The sequence below is a fragment of the Equus przewalskii genome, chromosome 20 (genome assembly GCF_037783145.1).
Source record: "Equus przewalskii isolate Varuska chromosome 20, EquPr2, whole genome shotgun sequence".
Lineage (NCBI taxonomy): Eukaryota > Metazoa > Chordata > Mammalia > Perissodactyla > Equidae > Equus > Equus przewalskii.
The window spans coordinates 4671540-4693308 of NC_091850.1; the positions used below are offsets into that span (position 1 = coordinate 4671540).

At 40.1% G+C, this 21769-nt stretch overlaps 2 protein-coding genes across 13 annotated transcripts in view; both read right to left on the reverse strand.

Moving 5' to 3' along the window:
• Positions 1-2865, reverse strand: part of TRIM58 (tripartite motif containing 58) — a 57305-nt gene extending 54440 nt beyond the window's left edge. The window contains exon 1 of the mRNA XM_070586836.1: positions 1587-2865. The gene's annotated coding sequence lies outside the window, so the exon portion shown is untranslated. The remainder of the gene's footprint in view (positions 1-1586) is intronic.
• GARIN6 (golgi associated RAB2 interactor family member 6) overlaps positions 2859-21769 on the reverse strand; it is a 43620-nt gene continuing 24709 nt past the window's right edge. The window contains exons 1-8 of one of the 12 annotated variants that reach the window (XR_011530300.1): positions 12310-12663; positions 11419-11585; positions 9286-9488; positions 8501-8762; positions 7392-7733; positions 7148-7281; positions 5533-5723; positions 3984-4350 (exon numbers count right to left, since the gene is read on the reverse strand). Coding sequence is in view for 6 of the 12 variants with exons in the window: in XM_070586831.1 (XP_070442932.1) it covers positions 5707-5723; positions 7148-7733; positions 8501-8762; positions 9286-9488; positions 11419-11585; positions 12310-12550 (1476 nt within the window). In the remaining 6 variants the exon portion in view is untranslated. Of the gene's footprint in view, positions 5724-7147; positions 7734-8500; positions 8763-9285; positions 9489-11418; positions 11586-12267; positions 12730-21769 lie in introns of those variants that run through there. The other 11 variants (XR_011530299.1, XR_011530302.1, XR_011530303.1 and 8 more) reach the window with 11 other exon arrangements.

Genomic DNA, 21769 nt, shown 5'->3' on the forward strand with positions numbered 1-21769 from the left:
CTAAAAAAGCCAAACTCACAAAAACAGAGTAGAATGATGGTTACCAGGTGCTGGAGAGCGACTGAACTGGGGAAATGTTGTTTAAGGGTACAAACTTGAAACTGGTAAATAAATAAACTCTGGAAATTTAATGTACAACATATTGATTATAGTTAACAATACTGTATTATAAATCATATAACTATATATTTATATTCTATAAACAACCAATTATAAAGTTTCTAAGAGACTAGATCTTAATTATTCTTACTACAAAGAAGAAATGCTAATAATGGGACATGATACAGCTGTTAGCTGATGCTTCAGTGGTACCCATATTGTAATATAAAAATGTATCAAACCACACATCGAACACTTTAAACTTACACAATGTTGCATGTCAAATATAACTCAATAAAGCTGGAAAAAAATAAAATTAAAATAAAGAAGAGGAAAAGAAGATGCACTACGTAGAGAGCGAAAAAGAGGAATTACAGCAGACTGGGCAATGGAAACAGTGCAAGCCAGAAAATAGCAATTTCTTTAAAGTACTAAAAATAATTTTTAAAAAGTAAACATGAAACTCTTGATCCAGCAAAAATATATGCAAAAACAGATATGATTTAGAGATTTATTCAGACATACAAATGTTGAAAGAGTTCATCACACCCGAAACACAAGAAATTTTAAAAGATATACAATAATCACAAGGAAACTATAGCAGATAGAGATTTGGATCAACACAAGAAGTGAAAAGAACAGAAAATGACAGAAAGGCAGATAACTATATCTTTTTAATTTTACCTGGATTACCATAATATTAGTTGAAATTAGACTATGATAAGTTAAATGCGTACACTAAAAATGTTTTAGTTAAGAACCCATCAAGGAATAAAATGTAATCACACAAAAAATACTTAATCAAAAACAAGGCCAAAATAATAGAAAAAGAAAATAAAGAATAGATGGACCAAATAGAAAATAAAAAGAAATGTGGTAGATTTAAATGCAAATATATCATCAGTAACATTAAATATAAATGGTCCAAGCGACTCAATGAAAAGACCAAGATTGTCAAATTAGATAAAAATAAACATGACCCAACAATATAGAACCTACTGAAAATATTATGAGACAATGAGGAAACTCAAATAATTACTGAAATATTAAGGAATGATTAATATTTCTGGTAATAGTATTGTAGCTGTGGTTTTATAAATCCATATAGAAATACATTATCTTTTAGAGATATCTAATGAAATACTTGTGGGTGAAATGGTACAATGTCTCACATTTTCTTTAAACTAGTTTAGTTTGTGGCTAGGTGAGTCACAGAGATGAAACCTTTTTAGATCTATCTAGTTGAAGATGGCTGAGTTCACGATACTTGTCTATTTTCATGTTTTGATTTTTTCATAACAAAGTGTTTTTAAAACTTAAGGTCAGGCTTCACTTTCAGTTAAGATATCGTGTGAACGATCCTACTCTCTCTCTCCCAGTGAATGCACTTAAAAATCACAGAAACAATGTACGGATTTGAGGACTCTAAAAAGTAAACAGTAGCAGGTGGGTTGGGGAAGGAAAATATATATTGAAATACCACTTACCGAGCACATTTGTCCTCTTTTCTCTTCTTGTTTCTCCTAGCCTAGATTCAAAAGAAGCTGGAAACCCAGAACTTCACATTGACGTCTAACAGAAAGAGCTCCAGGAGAAGGCGTCCATTTCTGTACTGAGGAGTGGAATTGGGGACCCTTCAGCTCAGAATGAGTGGGGAAAATTCTTTTTTTTCTCTTCTGCCCTGGCCCCTAAGTAATCCTACAGCACCACAGTGACAACAACGGCCAGGCAGGCACCTAAAATGTGATTAAAGAAGAACACTTCTGACTACAGAAGCTGTGATTCTGTAGGGTGTGGGAAGCGGGAACTCCTGCTGGTCTTTTGCTCTATATCGTCTCATTACCTGGAAGAGAAGCAGCCAGAGTCATGAAGAGTGCACACCAGAGTAAAGTAATGAAAGTCACAATTTCTAGCAAGAAGACCAGGAAAAGATCCCTAGGAACAGGAGAAAGTTTGGGAGGTAGCTGAGACAGAGGAGCTCAAGAAAGCAATCCTACGAATTTGTGTATAAACTCCTAGGCTCATCTCCAGGCTGCAGATGCTTGAATCTGAATATAAACAGCATATCCCTATCTTTGAGAACAAAAGTATGCAGTAGACCACCATACAGACTGCAAACCATCCATCACTGGTGCACATGTGGGATAGATACCAACAGCACTGAAAACACTTTAAAATTGAACTGATAGGGGAAGCAAAGCCCATAGATGGCAGATAGGAACTGTGGCTGAACCTAACTAGGTCAGATACAACTCAAAGATCATCATTTTCCATAGGATGTATTCAAAAGCTAGAGTCCCATAGCATTCAGTTGATCAGAATACAATTCTAAATTGTCTGACATAAAAGAAAGAAGAAAACCTTAACATCTCACGAGAGAAAAGACAATTAATAGACTTTGTCAAAAAAAGATTTTTAAGAAATGATGAAGAATAAAGAGGATCACTCTAAACAAACAGGATCACTTACCAATAATGTCAATAAACCGTACTTTCTTCTCTAATCACCCCCAGGTTGTAAGAAGACAACGCTATGGGGGCCCTGTTTCCAATAAAATTAAGGTTATGGTAAGAAAAGCAAGAATGGACATTGGGTCGTCAACTAGCAGTCTCTGCCACAATCCGTCATATTCCCCAATTGAGCAGTCCTAAATTATAGGTATTTGCAGCTTTTCTGTTCCCTGTACAAGATGGAAGTATGAGGACAGACAGTAGATTATTATAAAATATACACGCAAAACAGCACATGTACCATAGATGTATGGGTTAAAGAAAAAAACCAGCATTTTATTTGAACTAAGATGCTATCAGTTCAAGATATACCATTATTTTGTACACCATAAAAAAGAAAATGCTGTCAACTAAACTGATACAATGATTTGTCACTGCAAATTTGTATTTCATACTTATTAAAAAGTTGTCCTTCAGACTTTGATTTTTGACACACATACTCTTGTGAATACATGAAAAATAAAGTGACTAAAACAAATTGGTTATTTCTACGACAATGATAACTACATCTCTCAGGGACCATCCTTCCAGAAATGTTAAAATGTGAAAATTAAATACCTATATACTCAACACCTTATGAAATAGGACAATTCCCAACACTACTTAATCTCTTGTGTATACTTTCCAGATGACATCTCTTTTCCACCTTAGAGATATTAGCTTTTCTCAAAACAAACTATTAAATACGTAATCATGTCTTGTTTAGCCTTGTTTTCTAACTGTTCTATAAATGGAACTATATTTCTTCTTCAACTTGCTTCTTCTATTCAGCAGCAGGTGAGATTCACCCACGGCAATATGTCTAACTGCCAATGTTGTATAGTATCCCACTGTATACATACATCATAATTTTTCAATTCTTCAACTGATGGACACTGGAGATATTTCCTGTGCTTTACTCCAAAATTCTCATGGTCTTTTCCTGGAATACATGTATGAGTTTCCTCAGGGTATCGATCTAGATGTGGAATCGTTAAGTGTAGATGATAGCCTTTTTTATTCTGATCACAGAGAAATGCTGCTGTGCTCTTCCTCCCCTCTCCTGAATATCCTGAGTAGACACAAATCCTGTTCTTTCTTAATCTATGGACTGGAATTAACATCTATGTTCATGGACCTTCAGACAGAAGAGGGAGAAGGACATAGAGGCTTCTGAGCCCACAGAACGTGACTTTCAGTCATAGCCTGGGGAACCAAAGGCAGGCAGTGGTTAAAGCAAGAAGCAGCACTCCTCTTGGTTCTGCTGAGCAAACGTATGAGGTGGGGCTGTGCTAGGCAGGAGCCTGGGGTCTCAGGCTTCACTTTAGCTGATGTCACAGAAACTTCCAAGGTCATTACTATGCTGTGGGACATGTAAACTAAAAAAGACAAGTGTTTCATTGCAAAAAGGAAAGTATTATTTATTCGATGTAAAAGGCAAGCAGAGTGGAAACAGCTTGCCCCCCAAGACCTTGTGCCTCTTGTGATGGGCTTCCAAGGTTACTGCCTTCTTGGCTGCACTTGTCACAGTACCAGTGACCTCTAGCTCCTTACCACAATCTGAAGACTGCATGATATGGCCTCCAGGCTGCTCTCCTCCACACTGTCTCCCCTATCTACAGCAGGTTATTATTTCTTAGTAAAGAGCCTATCCCATTGGATCTTTCACTTTCAGAACCTTGCTCTACTGTCTGTGTAGTAAGGAGGGTTTTGAAGGTCTGAAGAAAGAGCCAGTTTTTTCTGGGGCTCTTATTTGAAGACCCTGGAAAAAGAGTCAGGATGATAATCAATAAAGGTACCCCAAGGAAAATGAGAAAGAGGTTTTTATCTTAATTTACTCATGGATTCTGATTCAAAAGTCTACTAATGATCATATCATTTCTTGGCTTAAAAAAAAAAAAAGCCCACAATCAACTGCAAACTTCTAAGTATGTCATTTGAGGCCTGTGACAGTCTGGACCCACTTGTCCTAACCATCTTATCTCCAACTGCTCCCCCATGGGCACACGGTACTTCAGCCAAACTTGACTAGTGACTGCCTCAAACACATTTTCTCTTATCCTCTAGCATGTGGTACTGTGAAGGCATTGCTCAAATTCTGTCTCACGGTGTAGCTTTATATCCTTAATATGTCTTATCTCCCTACAGAGACTGTGAGCTCCCTAAGGGCTTTATTCCTAAGGGCTGCATAGCTCACCCTGCTCTGTCCAAAGCAGAGAATCTGGCATACTGTAGGCACACATCAAAGTCTACTTAAAAAGTACTGAGTCACCATATCTTGTCCTATTAAACTGGAACATCTTCAAATACAAAGATCAAGTCAGATCTGTCCAACTGAGCTCATTAATGCCGTATTTGCTCATCTTCTTCTACTTTCCCACCTCTGTGAACAGCACTGCCATCCACCCAGACCCTCAGGAAGGAAACCTGGGGGTCACTTCATATTCTCCCCATCACTCACTCCCTCATCTAATCACTCACCACATTCTATGGGGTCTATGTCCGTGACTCATCTATGTGTCCATTGTTCAGGCCTTTTATCATCTCTTCCTGCATGGCCATCATCCTAACTGGCCTCTCTGATTTCAGTCTCCCTGCACTCACCCGAGCAGGGAGCACTCTAAGCACAGTTGTGGTCAAGTCACTCCTTTGCCCCACATACCTCGGTAGGTTCTGTCCCATGACCTGCATGAGCACATCTTTCCTACTGCATTTCCTGCTGCTCCAACTACACAGAGCTGTGAGTATCCTAAACACACCCAGCTGCCCTTTTATGCCTTTGAGCCTCTATGGAAGCTGTACCCCGTATCTCAGCATATACTCCCCACTCTGCCTGATTTGTCTTTATACATACCAGTTGTTAGCACAGGGCAAGGCATGCAGTGGGCATTTAATTGTTTCAAGAGATGAATGAATTGACCTACTTCAGGCAAGTTATGTTTACCCATGTTTGATAGATCGTGGTGACATTTGAGATCCAGTCTAGTTGATATCCTCAAGTTTCATGAATGTCTAAAATATGTTCCCTCCTAGACTAGGAAGAGCTGCAAAAGAAGGGAAGGGAACCAATCTCTGGATTACGGCGTCCCATCTGACCTAGTCATGGATCGGCTCCTCCTCAATTTTTGAGAAAACCTGAAAAACAAAACAGAACAAGTTTAGTCAAAACAAATACCACATAATGTCAAGATTTTGATATATAAACACCATTTCCCAATAAAAAGAGCCCGGACTCCTTGAAGAAGTGGTTAATTGCAGGGCTAGGACATGGAAAATGTGAGTTTGGAACATCTTGTAGAAAATGCCAAGAAAGACAGACGCTTGTTGCAGGAACATAGGAGACAAACTGAAAGAGTTACTAAAGGTCTTAGAATAATTTAAGCAAAATAATAATAATAACAGTGGGGGATTATAACCCATAGAATAAATATCCATGTCATAAATAATAATAATAATAAATAAATAAATAAATAAATAATTGAATAAAAACAAATGAGGGAGAAAGGATAATTCTTCCTAATAGTAGAATTCCAATTATTACATGTAAAGGGAATCAGGGAAACATAAAATCTCCACTAGGCAAACACCACAGGAATAATTGCTGCAGACAAAACCCACTGATGAATGCTAAAAGCAGTGAGCAAACACTTGGGGAAAAACAGGTTTTTGAAAAGAAATAACCAGTAAATGCAGTTTGGGATCCTGGAACCAAAACACCAATGAAATTCAAATGTTTAGCTGAGTTAATAAGATTGTACTAATGTTAATCTGGTTCTGATGATTGTATTATGGTTATGTAGGGTGTTACTATCAGAGACAGCCAGGAGAAGAATTTAGGGAAACCCTACTATTTTTTTGCAACTTTTCCGTAAGTCTGAAGTAAGTTTTTCTTTGGGTTTTTTTTTTTAATGCACTTGTTTTTGCCTTTTAAATTAGCAATTAAATGAAATAATTCCTAAGTTCTGCAAAGAGCATAGGTTAGTAACTAGAAAGACATAGGTTGAAATCCTCACTGTATTACTCATCAGTGTGTGTGTCTTTGTCCAAGATACCGACATCTTCTGAACCTCCATTTCCTTCATTTGTAAAACTGAGATGAATAGAACTTTATCACTGCTGGCTGTGTGAATAAGACACATGCACAAAATGCCAGGTACAGTGCGGCACAGAGCAGGCAAGAAACAAGACTTCCAGTTTTCTTCCCAGAGGAGCCATCTACTCACTGCATGATGGAGTCAACCTCCATGCATGTCCCTATCCTCACAGAGTTTACAGCTCAGAGTGGGAAACAGCCAGACCATATCAGGTTTACACTGCCCCTTTCTTTATATAATGCTTGTTTGCCTGTGCTAGCTATGATTTAGCACCAGTGATTCTCTGAAGCAAGTGACAAAGATGAGAAAAGGAGAAAAGTTTGTAATGCCTTCCACTGGACTGCAAGCTGCTTGAGGGTTAGTGTTTCACTTATCCTAATTTACGGCATACATCTGAGCACAAAATATTTGAATATGAAATAACAAATCCAATAGAAAAGAAGGGAGGGAAATCTGGCCACTCACCTAGACCTCTTTTGGGTGGAGCTGAGGCTGGAGAAGGAGCCATGTTCTCAGCCCCTGGGCTTCTCTGGTCCTTCTCCTTTTTATCTCTCTGAATGATTCCATGGGATTTTAGTATTGACTTATGTTCTCCCATCCTACCAGGAAGGGAAGGCCTTTGAGTGGGAGTTCTCCCCTTTTCCTTTCTCTTCCTCAGGCCCTCAGCCTGGGGTTGGGAGACTCTCTGGCCTCCACCCTGTTCACTCACGTTCTCTTTACTCTGCGAGGCTGAGACAAAGGGTCCCTCTCCTCGACCTTCAGCGGCCTCTGTAACAGGTCTGCTGGTCATCTCCCCTCCTGCAACCACACTCATGCTATCCTCAGGTGTTGCTGCTGCTGCCCCTGGTGCTTCCCCTTGGTCAGGCCCTGGAGATGCCGTAATTACGAAAGAGAGTGGGTTCCTAAGCTCACAGTATGTGTGGGAAGCACGTTGTTGGATTTCTTCCCCACCAGCATAAGCAAGAGAGGTGGCCCCAGACACCTCAGCAACCATGGGAAGGCTCCTGATGCTGACCTGATCTTCGTCTCCTTCTCCATGGAGCTCCACAGTCTGTGCCGGGAAGAAAAACAGGAAAGTAGAAAAGAAAATAAGTGAAACTAGAAACGGCTATCCCCTGTCTTCTTTAAGCTGAACAACACAAGAGCTTATAATTAGATCTTTGAGGTCATCTAGTCATCTCCCAGTGGATGCAGGAATCCCCTCTACAGTACCCCCGCAATGGTCACTCTAGTTTTGCTTCGACAGTCCCAGGCCCCGGGAGAGCACTACTGCAATTCACCAGGGAGCATCCTCACACTTTTATTTTATACACTTATCTTAGCATTTCTGCAAAATAGATTTCTAAAAGTGAGACTACTGGTCAAGAGCTATGCCCATCTGACATTCTGACACCTATTAACAAATTGTGTACATGTGCACAAATCATGCTGCAATGCACAGATGTATAGAAAAATTCGTGCATGACTCAAATAAAGGAAAGACTTTCTCATAGTTAAAAATGTCCCGCAACAGATCAGACTGCCTGGGTTGCAGCAGCAAGTGTTCCAGAATAGATTGGACAGTCAGGATGCTGTTGAGGGCATTAAAACATTGGGTATAAGATTAGAGGAGCTGACATCTAAGGGACCTTGAATACGCAAAAGCACTCGGAAGCTCGCCAATGTGACAAGGCCTATATATGGTGGCTCATTTGGCCTGAGCTCTTCCAAATGCAATGTGTTTACCCAGTGACCCTGGGAGAGCAGGCTGGGAGAGCCTCAGCTGCTCTCTCCCAAAGCACCCTGGCCCTATCTCTGAGAGACTCTGCAAAGGCTTACTGCTGGGCTCTTCTCGTCCTCTGCCTCCAACACAGGTATGTCCATTGTGTCACCAGCTGGTTCAGCCTGGGTACCACTGTAAACCTCCACTGGCGGTCTCAGGAGATACACCAGGTCTTCCCAGCGTGCAAACAGATCTTCCTTTGCATCTGAAGACGGGCACAGTTGTAGGTAAAAAGAGCGGCCAGTGGCAAGCTTCAAGTGGATCTGTTTTTTTACATAATTGTAGACGGATAACTTTACAAACTTCAAAGGAAGCAGCCTATAGGGAGCAAAGGAGTGGGAGATTAGGTGTGGATAAACAGGAAGGAAAAGGCTGTGAGCCTCTTGGCCCGGCCAGTCCACTCTCTCCATTAAGATTTACCAAATCCTGCCCTCTTGACCTCAGCTCTCACATTCACCTCCTCAGCCCTGACATGTGCAGCCCTGATTTGGAGTACACACTAATCCCATCATGCCTCATTTCAACACCTTTATGGCTTCCGACCATGTACCAAAAATGGTAGGTGTTAACCCCTAATGACTCTGCCATGCAAAGCCCTCCCACTGGATGTCCCCAAATCCCTTCCTGGTCTTATTCCCACAACCTTCCTTACATAATCAATGGCCACTTTCCCCACAAAGCCTTGGTGAACTGCTGTGGCTGACTCTGATCTCTGCTGCTCTGAAACCACAGTTGCTAGTCATGCTGTAGAAGCTCCTCTTGCTTTGGGTTCTACCTTATGGCGAATTATGTGCCTCACTGTCTTGTCCCTTCTGTATACTCCTCACAGGGAGGGACTCACCTGGTCAACTCCAAGCTCTTTGTCGACTTGAAGCCCCTCCCTGAGGTATCTCGATCATGTCTGGCATTGACTGCACAGCTCACAGCTGGTCGTGCCAGCAGCATGACATCAGGTATTGTGAGGTTGGGGCTGGTGTATGTGATGCCCACAGTCACCATTTGCACACTGTTGTGCACATCGATCACTTCTCCTCTTTTGCTGATCTGTTGTTGGAAGAAAGAGGAAAGCAGCACTCTCTTACATTCTCTTCTATCTGTCCTCCTCCGCTCCACTCGTAAATAAAGTATGTAGCACAGTTCCTGGTGTGCAGCAATAGCTCAAAGGGATGCTAGTTTCCCACACACACACACAGTTCAAGCCCTGTACCACAGCAACAGCTCTGACTCATTTCCTTTCCCATCTGACCTCTCTTTGGGGCCAAACTCTACTTGCTCAGCATACCTGTGATCACGCATTTCCCTGCTCATAAGTGCCCGTGATCAGTATCAAAATAACAAATGCATGTTCAGCCCGAGATCCAGCAATTCCACTTCTGAAAATTTATTCTACATTTACCTGCACACACGCAAATTATGTACAAAGTTGTTCATTACCACGATTTCTGATAGCAAGAGATTGGACACAACCCAAGTCACTCACAGTAAGGGGCTAGGTAAACCATTTTAGAATTTCACAAAACAGACATTTTATTAAAAATAAAAACATCTTTTTCACCTTAAAAATGCCAATGCAAAACACAATCAAATGTGAACAGGTCATTCCAGACTAAAGGAGTAAAGAGTTGTGACAACTAAATGTAATACATGGTCCTAGACTGGCAAAAACATCTACTAAGAACACTATTGGGACAACTGAGAAAATCTGAACATGTACTATATATTTCATAATAGTATTCCATTGACATCAAATTTACTGAAATTGCGCTGGTACATAAGCAAATGTCCAAGTTCCTAGAAAGATACATGAAAAACTTAAGGGTAAAGGGACATGATACTAGCCACTTCACCTAACTTTTAACGGATTCAGAAAGGATAATAGTCTGTGTCTTGTGTCTGTGTGTGCTGATTCTCAATCCTGCCTACACATTACAGTAAACTGGAAGCTCTGAAACATCCTGCTGCCCAGACTGTTCCAAGTCAGTACACTAGAATCTTGGGGGGTGGTGGGGGTCCCAGGCATAAGTGTTTTCTAAACTTTCCAGATAATTCCAAGGAGCAGCCAAGGTTGAGAATCAGTGACAGATCTAAAGTCATGGAGCTCCCTGGTTGATTCTCACACGTCTATTCTTCTCTACTTTTCTCTCTCACACTTAAAAGGCATGTGGTTATTTACACCCAAAGTCTGGTTCATACTGCTAGGATAGGACCCACACCATCATCCAGAAAGCAGCGTAGAGTAGAAACTCCCTGAGCTGGATGTCAGAAAGCCTTGGCCTCAGCCACTTTTTGGTCTGGGAAAGTCACTTCACTCTCTGGAACTCAGTTTGCTCCCGAGTAGAATGAGGACATTCATTTTGCCTACATAGTGAGGTTGTGGTGAGGCTCACAGGAAATGGACACCAAAGTGCTTTCGATACTGGACAGCACCATATAAATACAATGGATATACAGAGCCTAAAGTTCCTAAAAAACACACCAAGTGAGAAAAAGCAAGCTGAGCAAGGTACACCCAGTATAATATCACGTCTAAAGTCCACACATATAAAACAAGACTACACTGGATCTACAAGAGTCAGAAAATGTTTAACAAGTGCTCACATATAAAACGACAAAAACCTGCATGGGAATGCTAATGAACATATTCAGAACAGTGGTAAATGGAGAGAAAGGGAAATGCAATCAGGAAAGGGCATCCAGGGAGATTAAATTATATCCTTTTTTTTCTTTAAAAAATATTAATCTGAAGCAAATATGGCAAAGGGTAACCACCTGATAAAATTGGGTGTATAAAGCAGTAAGTGAAAAAAAAATGTCTGTTTCCTCTACCTGGTTGAGGTGTCTGAAGACATCTTTGCATACTCAGCACCTAACAGGTCTTCCATAAATTCTTGTGGAAGGAGAAGAATGAAAAGGAAAGAACAGGAGATTGCAAGAAAGAATCAGGGAGAGGAGGTGGAAGGACCAGATCATTCACCTGGATGAAGTCGCTCTCAAACATGGGTACGTCCTTGAATACAGAATAGTCGCCATTGTACAGTTGCCGCTGCAGTTTCCCCATGGAGTTGTTGTTGAACACGTGTAATACATAGCACCTTTGGGTGCTGTGATATGATAACGTCCTGTTGCTACCCATGGCTATCTCTGGTTAAGACAATTGAAAAGAGGAGGCACCTTAACTCTGGCCCATGATCTAGCAGCACAGCACAGCCCCCGGGACAAGGAGTTAACCCACACATTACGCCATGTTGTGATTTAGACAAAGGGGTCCTCTGAGCAGACAGGGCCCCCGTGGGAATTAAAGGAAGGCATCTTTGCTTATTTCAGGTGCGCCAGCACAAGGATGACTGCACAGCTTGGTGAACGCCGGGCAAGCCAGAGTGAGACCTTACCCTCACCCCTCAGCCAGCTGCCCCTGTGCAGTGAATAACTTGCACAACTTGGTGGGGTGGCCCTACTGGCCCTTGACTATGTCACAGACCTCAAACTTTCACTTTCCCGCCCTCCCTTGGCTCAGGCCTACAACAGTTCACTACTTTCAGTGAGGGTTCACTGCATCCAGGAAAAGTGGCCATCACGTCTATTCAAGCAAAGACAAGTCATTCTGCCTCACAGCTTTTCACTTATTCTCCCTCTGCCTGGCTCTTCCCTTTAGACTAGCGTCCCCTCCCTCCCTGTTCAGGGCCAGGGTCACCTTTACTCCCACCTCGGTCAATGTCCTTCCTCTGGTCTAGATCAAGATCCGTGCCCTCTCTTGGTCAGGGTCCCTCCCTGTCACGTTCTCTGCCCCTCACTGTCCTGTGTCCTCCCCCTCGGGGCTCCCCACCTCGCCCAGGTCAGCGTCCCGGCTCCGCCACACTGATCTCACCACATTGCGCAGCGCGCCCCCTCCCCGGGGCCCCGCAGAGGGGACTGAAGACCGACCGCTCGGCCTTTGTGCAGGCACGGGCAGGCCTGGAACAGACCCGCGCTCCGAGAGCAGAGGTGAAGCCCCTGCCCCGAGTCGCCCCCGCGTCCCCGTGAGCACGATGCGCACCCGCACGTCCCCTCGGGAACTGCCGCCTCCGCCGGACCCCTCCGCGGGCCGCCTTTAAACTTTTCCTGACCATTGTGACCTGTAGCTGTCACATAACACTGTATCCTCATCCCCGCAGGAGCCCGGCAGGAAGACACCGTTCTCCGGCACACACAGTGAACCCACAGAGTCCCGACAGTAGAGGGCGCGCATGCACAGTCGCCTCCTTCACAGAGAACGCCTCTCGGAAAACCGGGGTGGGCGGGAGAGAGCGCGCATGCGCAGACACCACCTGCACAGGGCCTTGGCGCTCACGGCGGGGGGGCGGAGAGCGCATGCGCAAACAGCGCCGGCACAGGACCTGGACGCCCCTCTAAGGGCGGGCCAGGGGGAGCGTGTTGCAGAAGCGCTGCGTGGCTAGAGGGTGGACTCCTGTCTGCTGGCGGACTGGGCGGGACGGCATGCGCAATCATAGACACCGCAAGAAGTGGACCCCATTTTGGGGGAGGAGAGGGAGCGCTCAGGTATAGTCGCCCTCCCTGGCTTCACCGAAATGAAGGGAACAAGTATGATGACGGAAAGGACTCCTGTGCCTGTCATTGTCTCCTGCCACCTTCCATCTGATCCTAGGATCCATCTACCTACGCACGATCTGATCTATAGGACTGCAACCCCATAGTGTAGTCCCACACAAATCCTCCATACATGAAGGTGATGAAATCTTAGGGGAAATAAGCAAAGTAAATCCAAGGGGCCATTGGCTTTTCCTATCCCCAAAGAATGGAGAACATAAAAGCAGAAACAGCCCAGGTTCAGGCTACGTCGCTGAAGAGGTAAAGCCCCTTATCTACTCTTCTTCAGGCCCTTTAGAGCTGAGGCTACCCTTTGGTGAGGAGTGAAGGTGTCTCCGTTGTGCTATCCTCTGGACCCTACTTGGTCAACCTCACAGGCACACCTAGCTCCGGTAGAGGGTAGAGCAAGGTGACATCTTAGGAGCTAGGCCCCAGGGTATTCACTTCTCTTTTGGTTTCCTTGATTTTCTCTATTCTCCATTCTCCATTTATCTTGGTTCTCCCTCAACCCCCATTTTCATTTAATTTATTTAATTTTTAGGTTGTTAAATAGTTTCATACATATAGTTTATTGAGGTAACGTTGGTTTATAATATATAAATTTCAGGTATACATCATTATATTTTGCCTCTCTATAGACTACATCATGTTCACCACCAAAAGTCTAGTTGCCATCTGTCACCATATATATGTACCCCTTTGCCTCTTTTGCCCTCCCCTCAACCCCCCTACCCCTCTGGTAGCCACCAATCTATTCTCTGTATCTATGTGCTTATTTATTTATCTTCAACGTATAAGTGAAGTCATATGGTATTTGTCTTTCTCCATCCGACTTATTTCACTTAGCATAAACCCCTCAAGGTCCATCCGTGTTGTCACAAATGGCAAGATTTCATCTTTTTCTATGGATTAGTATTCCATTGTATATATATACCACATCTTAGTTCATCTGTTGATGGCACTTGGGTTGTTTCCAAGTCTTGGCTGTTGTGATTAATGCTGCAGTAAACATAGGCGCATATATATTTTCAAATTAGCATTTTCCTGTTTTGGAATACATACCCAGGAGTAGAATAGCTGGATCATATAATATTTCTATCTTTAATTTTTTGAGGACTCTCCATACTGCTTTCCGTAGTGGCTGTACCAATTTACATTCCCACCAACACGTATGAGGGTTCTCCTTTCTCCACATCCTTTCCAACACTTGTTATTTCTTGTCTTTTTAATAATAGCCATTCTGATGAGTATGAGGTGATATCTCATTGTGGTTTTGATTTGCATTTCCTTGATGAGTAGTGTTGTTGAGCAGCTTTTCATGTACCTGTTGACCTTTAAATGTCTTTTTTGAACAGTGTCTATTTAGTTCCTCTGCCCCATTTTATTTTCAGATTGTTTTTACTTTTTGTTATTGAGTTATGAGAGCTCTTTATACATTTTGGATATTAACCCCTCATCCAATATATGGCTTGCAAATATTTTCTCCCACTCCCTAGGTTAACTTTTCATTTTGTTGATTATTTCTTTTGCTGTGCAGAAGTTTTTTTAATTTGTTGCAGTCCCACTTTTTGATTTTTGCTTTTGTTACTTGTGCTTTAGGTGTCATATCCAAAAAAATCATTGCCAAGACCAGTGTCAAGTAGCTTCTTCCCTGTGTTTTCTTCTAAGAGTTTTAGGATATCAGGTCTTATGTTAAGTCAACTTATTTTAAGTTCATTTTTGTGACTGATGTAAAATAGAGGTCCAATTTTATTTTTCTATATGTGGTAATCCAGTTTTTCCAACCCCATTTGTTGAAGAAACTAATTTTTCCTCATTGAGTCTTCTTGGCTCCCTTGTCAAATGTTGGTTGATCATATGTGCTCGGGTTTATTTCTGGGCTCTCAATTCTGTTCCATTGCTCTATACATCTGTTTTTATGCCAGTACCATACTACTTTAATCACTGTAGTTTGAAATCAGGAAATGTGATGCCTCAAGCTTTATTCTTCCTTCTCAGGATTTCTTTGGATATTTGGGGTGGTTTGTGGTTTGATAACAAATTTTAGGACTTTTTTTTTATATCTGTGAAAAATGACATTGGAATTTTGATAGAGATTTCATTGAATCTATAAATGGCTTTGGGTAGTATGGACATTTTAACTATTTACTCTTCAGATCCACTAACATGAGATATCTTTCCATTTATTTGTGTCATCTTAAATTTTTCATCAAAGTCATGTAGTTTTCATAGTAGTTTTATTTCATCTTTTGCTTACTTGGTTAAATTTATCTCTAAGTATTTTATTGTTTTTGATGCTATTGTGAATAGGAGAGTTTTATTTATTTCATTTTCAGGTGTTTTATTTCTAGTATATAGAAACAGAACTGATTCTTTTATGTTGATTTTATATCCTGTAAACTTACTCACTTCCTTCTTCAGTTCCAAGAGTTTTTTGGTTGAGTGTGTAGGATTTTCTACAGATAAGATCATATCATCTGCAAATAAGAATAATTTTAATTCCTCCTTTCCAATATGAATGCCTTTTATTTCTTTATTTTTCCTAGTTACTCTAGCTAAGACTTCCAGTACTATGTTGAATAAGAGTGGTGAGAGTGGGCAACTTTGTCATGTTCCTGATCTTGGAGGAAAAGCTTTCAATCTTTTACCATTGAATATGATGTTAGCTGTGGGTTGGTCATATATGGCCTTTATTATGTTGAAGTATGTTCCTTCTATACCCAATTTGTTGAGGCTTTTTATCATGAAAGGATGTTGTATTTTGCCAAGTGCTTTTTCTACATCTATTGAGATGATTATATGATTTTTATCTTTCATTCTACTAATGTGATGTATCACATTTATTGATTCTCATGAGTTTAACCATCCTTGCATCTCAGGGATGAATCCCACTTGGTCACGGTGTAATTTGTTTTAATGTGTTGTTGAATTTGGTTTGCTAATGTTTTCTTGAGAATTTTTGCATATGTATTCTTCAGGGATGTTAGTCTATAGTTTTCTTTTCTTGTAGTATTCTTTTCTGGCTTTGGTATCAGGGTAATGCTGCATCAACAGCATGCTGGAATCTCACCTCAGCAAGAGTGGACTGCTACAAAATCTCTCTTGTCCGTAGGTGTCTTCCCAAGTCAGCACTTTCCAGGCTTTTTCCAACCATAGCCAAGAAGAGTTGGGGAAATTTTGCCTACTCCTGCTGTTTTCAGAGCCCGTTCCTTGGTCTGTCTGCTTATTACTGGATGCATGGGTGGGTGAGACTCCCCCTAGGTGCCTTGGTGTTTGGTACTTGGGGAAACAACTCCCACAGAGGTACTTTTGTTCATGGATGAAGGTCTAATTAGTTGTCAAGAAAAAGAGGAGAAAAGGGCAGACATCTTATACTACCATGATGCTGACTTCCCATTAACATAGATTTAGAATTACTTTAATGAGTTTGAATTTTAAGTGGTGTAGAAAATAGGAAGAGTTACAAACCAAAATTATAATAATACTGGGTGTTATATTTTTCTTTACTAGAGATCTTTATACCTTCATATGACTTAGAGTTACTGTCTATCATCCTTTCATTTCAGGCAGAACTACCTTTAGCATTTGTTGTGGGTCATCTCTAGTGGTAATGTGCTCCCTCAGTTTCTGTTTATCAAGAGTGTCTTAATTGCTCCCTATTTTTGAAGACAATTTTCCCAAATATAGAATTCTTGGTTGATAAGTGTTTCTTTTTAGCACTTCAAATATATCATCCCACTGCCTTCTGCCCTCCAAGGTTTCCACTGAGAAATTGACAACTAATCTTATAAAGGATCCATTGTATTTTACAGGCTACTTCTCTATTGCTACTTTTAAGATTCTCTTTGTCTTTGGATTTCAACATTTGACAATGAGTCTGTGTGAGTCTTTTTAGTTTTATCCTGCTTGCACTTCATTGGGCTTCTTGGATGTGTAGATTCATGTCTTTCATCAAACTTGGGAAGTTTGGAGCCATTATTTTTTCAAATAGTATATTTGCCCCTTTCACTCTTTCTTCTCCTTCTGGGACTCTAATAATGTGTATATAGGTCAGATAGGTGGTGTTCCATAAATCTCTTAGACTGTGTTCAAAATTTCTTTGTTCTTATCTTTTGCTTCTCACATTCAATAAATGTTTTATCTTAATATTCACAGATTCTTTTCTACGCCTGCTCAAGTTTGCCCTTGAATTCCTCTAGTGATTTTAAAATTCAGTTGTTGTAATGTGCATCTCCAGAATTTCATTTTCCCATTCCTTGCTCCTGATCCCATATTGCTCTCGGGTTTCCTGGTGATGCAATGATATAGAAAAAGCCAAAGGAGACCTTTAATATATGCTTCAATCTGGAACAGGATTGAAATATGTAATTAATTATCAAATGAGTAATTATTTATTTCTATTTATGATGACTAATGTGAGAAAATAAAGTGCAAACTAGTATGAACAGAGAATACTGAGGTCTGACTTATACAGGTCTGATTTATAAAGAGAAGCTCTCTGTTTTTTAGCATACATGTCAAGAATGAGGAAAATAAGGATGGGAAGAGTGGTCCAGGCAGAGAGAGTGGTGGGAATGGCAGAAGAAAAAGCCTGAGGTACAGTGGGGTAAAGAAATGAGATAAGTCAGAAGAGACAGGCAAAAGTTTGTCCATGTAGGTCCTTAATAACTGTGAAGGGTTTTTGGAATATAACAGAAATGATTGATTATCTAAGGATATTAATTAGGGAATTAAATGGTGTATTTTGCATTTGCAAGTCTTGTTGCTGTTTGGAGAAAAGGACTGCAAGTGAGCAATAGTTCTGAAGCCATTGGAGTAGTTCACATGTGAGAGGAGATTGGCTTGATTTTAGGTTTGATAATCAGTCCACATGGGAGAGGCAATAAGCTTGATTTTTAGGCTTGATAATGAATCCCTCATAGGAAGAGACTCAATGATGAATCCATCATCAGAAGAGCCTCACAATAAGGAATGGATGCTTGGTCTCACACCCTTAGTCCTATGAAGTGGCAACAATTTGTATTTTCTTCACAGGCTTGCAACATGTTTCATGTCTACTCCTGAGATTCAGGTGTAAGTGCACTCATGTAATTTCCCTGTGTAATTTTCTCTCACCACATTTTCTTGGTTTCTCTTAATCACTTTCTTCTAAACTTTATGTTTCCTCTTCCTCCTGGACTTGACTTTTGAGGACTGTTGTTAGTCCTTATCAGATCTGTCTGGTTCAAATCTTGGATAGAAAGAAAGTAATGCATTGGAATCTGAGATAGGATGGGAATTGGGTGATATAGGGAAGGAGGCATCATTGGTCTGGGCTTTAGGGATTAATGTACGTTTAAAAGTCTAATATCTCACCTTGGAAAAGTTAATCACTAATTAATATATTAATTGTGTTTTATGTTTAACCAGGCAAATTATATTATCTAAAGCTTCCTTCTAGAGGGTTAACATTGAAAGTACTTGGCTCTGCATACTGAGAGAAAAAGATTATTGATCCACATATGAGAGACTTCAAAAAATTATGCCAAATGGGTATTTGTATGCATAGCTCTGGAGCTTAGAGTTGTGGCCTGGTCTAGAGTTAAAAATTTACAAGTTTTCAACATATAGATGAGATTTGAAAATGAGGGAATAAATAAAAGTTCTCAAAGAGTATAAACAACAACAAAAATAAGACAATAAAGGACACAGCACAGAGGAATTTGGAAACATAAATTTTAAGTGAAGGAAGAGAAACCAAAAAAGAAAGGAATAAGAAAGAAGAACCATAGAGGTAGGAGGGCATTCATGAGGTAGTTAAACAGACTCTTTGAAGGGATGAGAGTGTTCTCAGAAGGAAGAGACAGTGAGTAGGGGAAAGTGAAGATTAAAAATTTTTCATCAAAATTCTCAACACACAAGTTATTGTTGTTCCTGGGAAGGGCAGTGTCTTTCAACTTGGGAGAGTGCACACCAGAATAGTGACGGTGAGGGAGGTAATAGTCTATAAAGAAATGGAAGTGATATTCAAAGAAAGAATAGCTGAGAACTTCCGAAACCTGGGGAAAGAACTGGACATGCAAGCACATGAAACTAGTAAAACTTCTAACTACCTCAGTCCAAAAATACCTTCTCTAAGGCATATACTATTAAAACTGTCAAAAGACAGTGACAAAGAAAAAATATTAAGGGCAGCAAGACAGAAGAAAATAACCTACAAGGGAAACCCCATCAGGCTTTCAGTGGATTTCTCAGCAGAAACCCTACAGGCTAGGAGAGAGTGGAATGATATATTCAAAATACTGAAAGACAAAAACTATCACCCAAGAATACTCTACCCAGCAAAATTATCCTTCAGTTTGATGGAGAAATATAGGCTTTCCCAGACAAACAAAAGCTGAGAGAGTTCATCACCACTAGACCTGCCTTACAAGAAAAATTGAAAGGAGCCCCCCATCAGAAACAAAAGGCAAAGGTTTACAAAACCTTGAGCAAGGAAATAAACAGGGAAAATCAGAGAATTGCAGCTCTATATCAGAATAGGTTAGTAAACACTTAATTATACATAAAAGATAAAGGGAAAGAAAGCATAAAAAATAACTGTAACCACCACAATTTGGTCACAAACACACAACAGAAAAAAATAATTATTTGTGATAAGAAAAACGCAGAAGGGGAAGAGGCTGGGGATGAAACCTGCATAGGTTAATGGAGATAACAGGTTATCAGAAAAAAAGGACTATCTCATCTATGAGATCTTTTATATAAACCTCATGGTAGCCACAAAACAAACAGAGCAGAGTCACAAAGCATAAATAAAGAGAAAACCACCAAACTGAAATTGCAGACACAAATACAAGGAAAAAGAAATAAGGGAAATATAGAATGACCAGAAAACAAAAGATAAAAAGACAGTATTAAGCCCTCATATATCAATAATCTCTCTAAATGCAAGTGTATTGAATTCACCAATCAAAAGACACAGAGTGGCTGGGTGGGTTGAAAAACAAGACCCAACATTATGCTTCTCCAGGAAACACATCTCAGCTCTAAAGACAAACATAGGCTCAGAGTGAAGGGATGGAAGATGATACTCCATTCAAATAGCAACAACAACAAATAGATGTAACTATACTTAGACAAAATAGACCACAAGATAAAAAAGATAACAAGAGACAACAATGGGCATTATATAATGATAAAAGGGACATTCCACAAAGAAGACATAACACATTAATATATGTGCACTTAACACAGGAGGACCAAAGTATATAAAGCAACTATTAACAGACCTAAAGGGAGAAATTGACAGCAACAAAATAATAGTAGGGGACCGTAACACCGCAGTTACATCACTGGATAGATCATCCAGACAGAAAGTCAACAAGGAAAAAGTGGACTTCAATAAACCAGTTGAGCTTAATAACTATATATACAACATTCTATCCAGAAACAACAGAAGACACATTCTTCTCAAGTGGACATGGGATATTTTCAAAGATAGACCATATGTTGGAATAGTATAAAACTAGAAATCAACTACAATAAAAAAAAAATTGGAAAGTCACAAATACATGGAGACTAGACAACGTGCTACTGGATCAATGAAGAAATCAAAGGAGAAATCAAAATATACCTGGAGACAAATGAAAATGAAAGCACAACATACCAACTCTTATGGGATGCAGCAAAAGTGGTACTAAAAGTGAAATTTATAGCAATACAGGACCAAAACAAACAAGAAAAATTCAAGTAAGCAATCTTACACTATACCTAAAAGAAATAGAAAAAAGAATAAACAAAACCCAAAGTCAGTAGAAAGAAGGAAATAATAAAAATCAGAGCAAATTCTTAGAATTATACAATCTCCCAAAACTGAATCAAAAAGGAATAGAGAATATGAATAGACCAATCACAAGTAAAGAGACTGAAATGGTAATCAAAAACCTCCCAAGAAAAGTCTAGGACCAGATGGCTTCCCTGGAGACTTCTACAAAACACTCAAGATTCAATATCTATCCTTCACAAACTATTCCAAAATATTGAAAAGGATGGGATGATTCCTAACTCATTCTACAAGGCCAACATTACCCAGATAAGAAAAACAGACAAGGACAACATAAAAAAGGAAAATTGCGGGGCCTATATTGCTGGTGAACCTAGATGCAAATATCCTCAATAACATATTACCAAATTGAATACAACAATACATTAAAATGATCATATATACGATCAAGTGGGATTTATTCCAGAGATTCTGGGATGGTTCAGCATCTGCAAGTCACTCAAGGTGATACACCACATTAACAAAATAAAGAAAAAAATCATATGATAATCTCAATAGATGCAGAGAAAGCATTTGACAAGATCCAACATCAATTTATGATAAAAACTCTCAATAAAATGGATATAGAAGGAAAGTATCTCAACATAATAAAGGCCATATATGACAAACCAACAGCCAACATCATACTCAACAGTGAAAAACTGAAAGCAGTCCTCTGAGAACAGGAACAAAGCAAGGATGCCCACTTTTACCACTCTTATTCAACATAGTAGTGGAGAAATTAGGCCAGAAACTAGGAATAGCCAGAACAGCCAGTGAACTTAGGCAAGAAAAAAAAAAAAAAAAGGGATCCAGATAGGAAGGGAAGAAGTAAAATTGTCACTATTTGTGGATGACGTGATTCTATATACATAGAAAATCTTAAAGAATCCACCAAAAAAGCTATGAGAAATAATCAATGAATACAGTAAAGTTG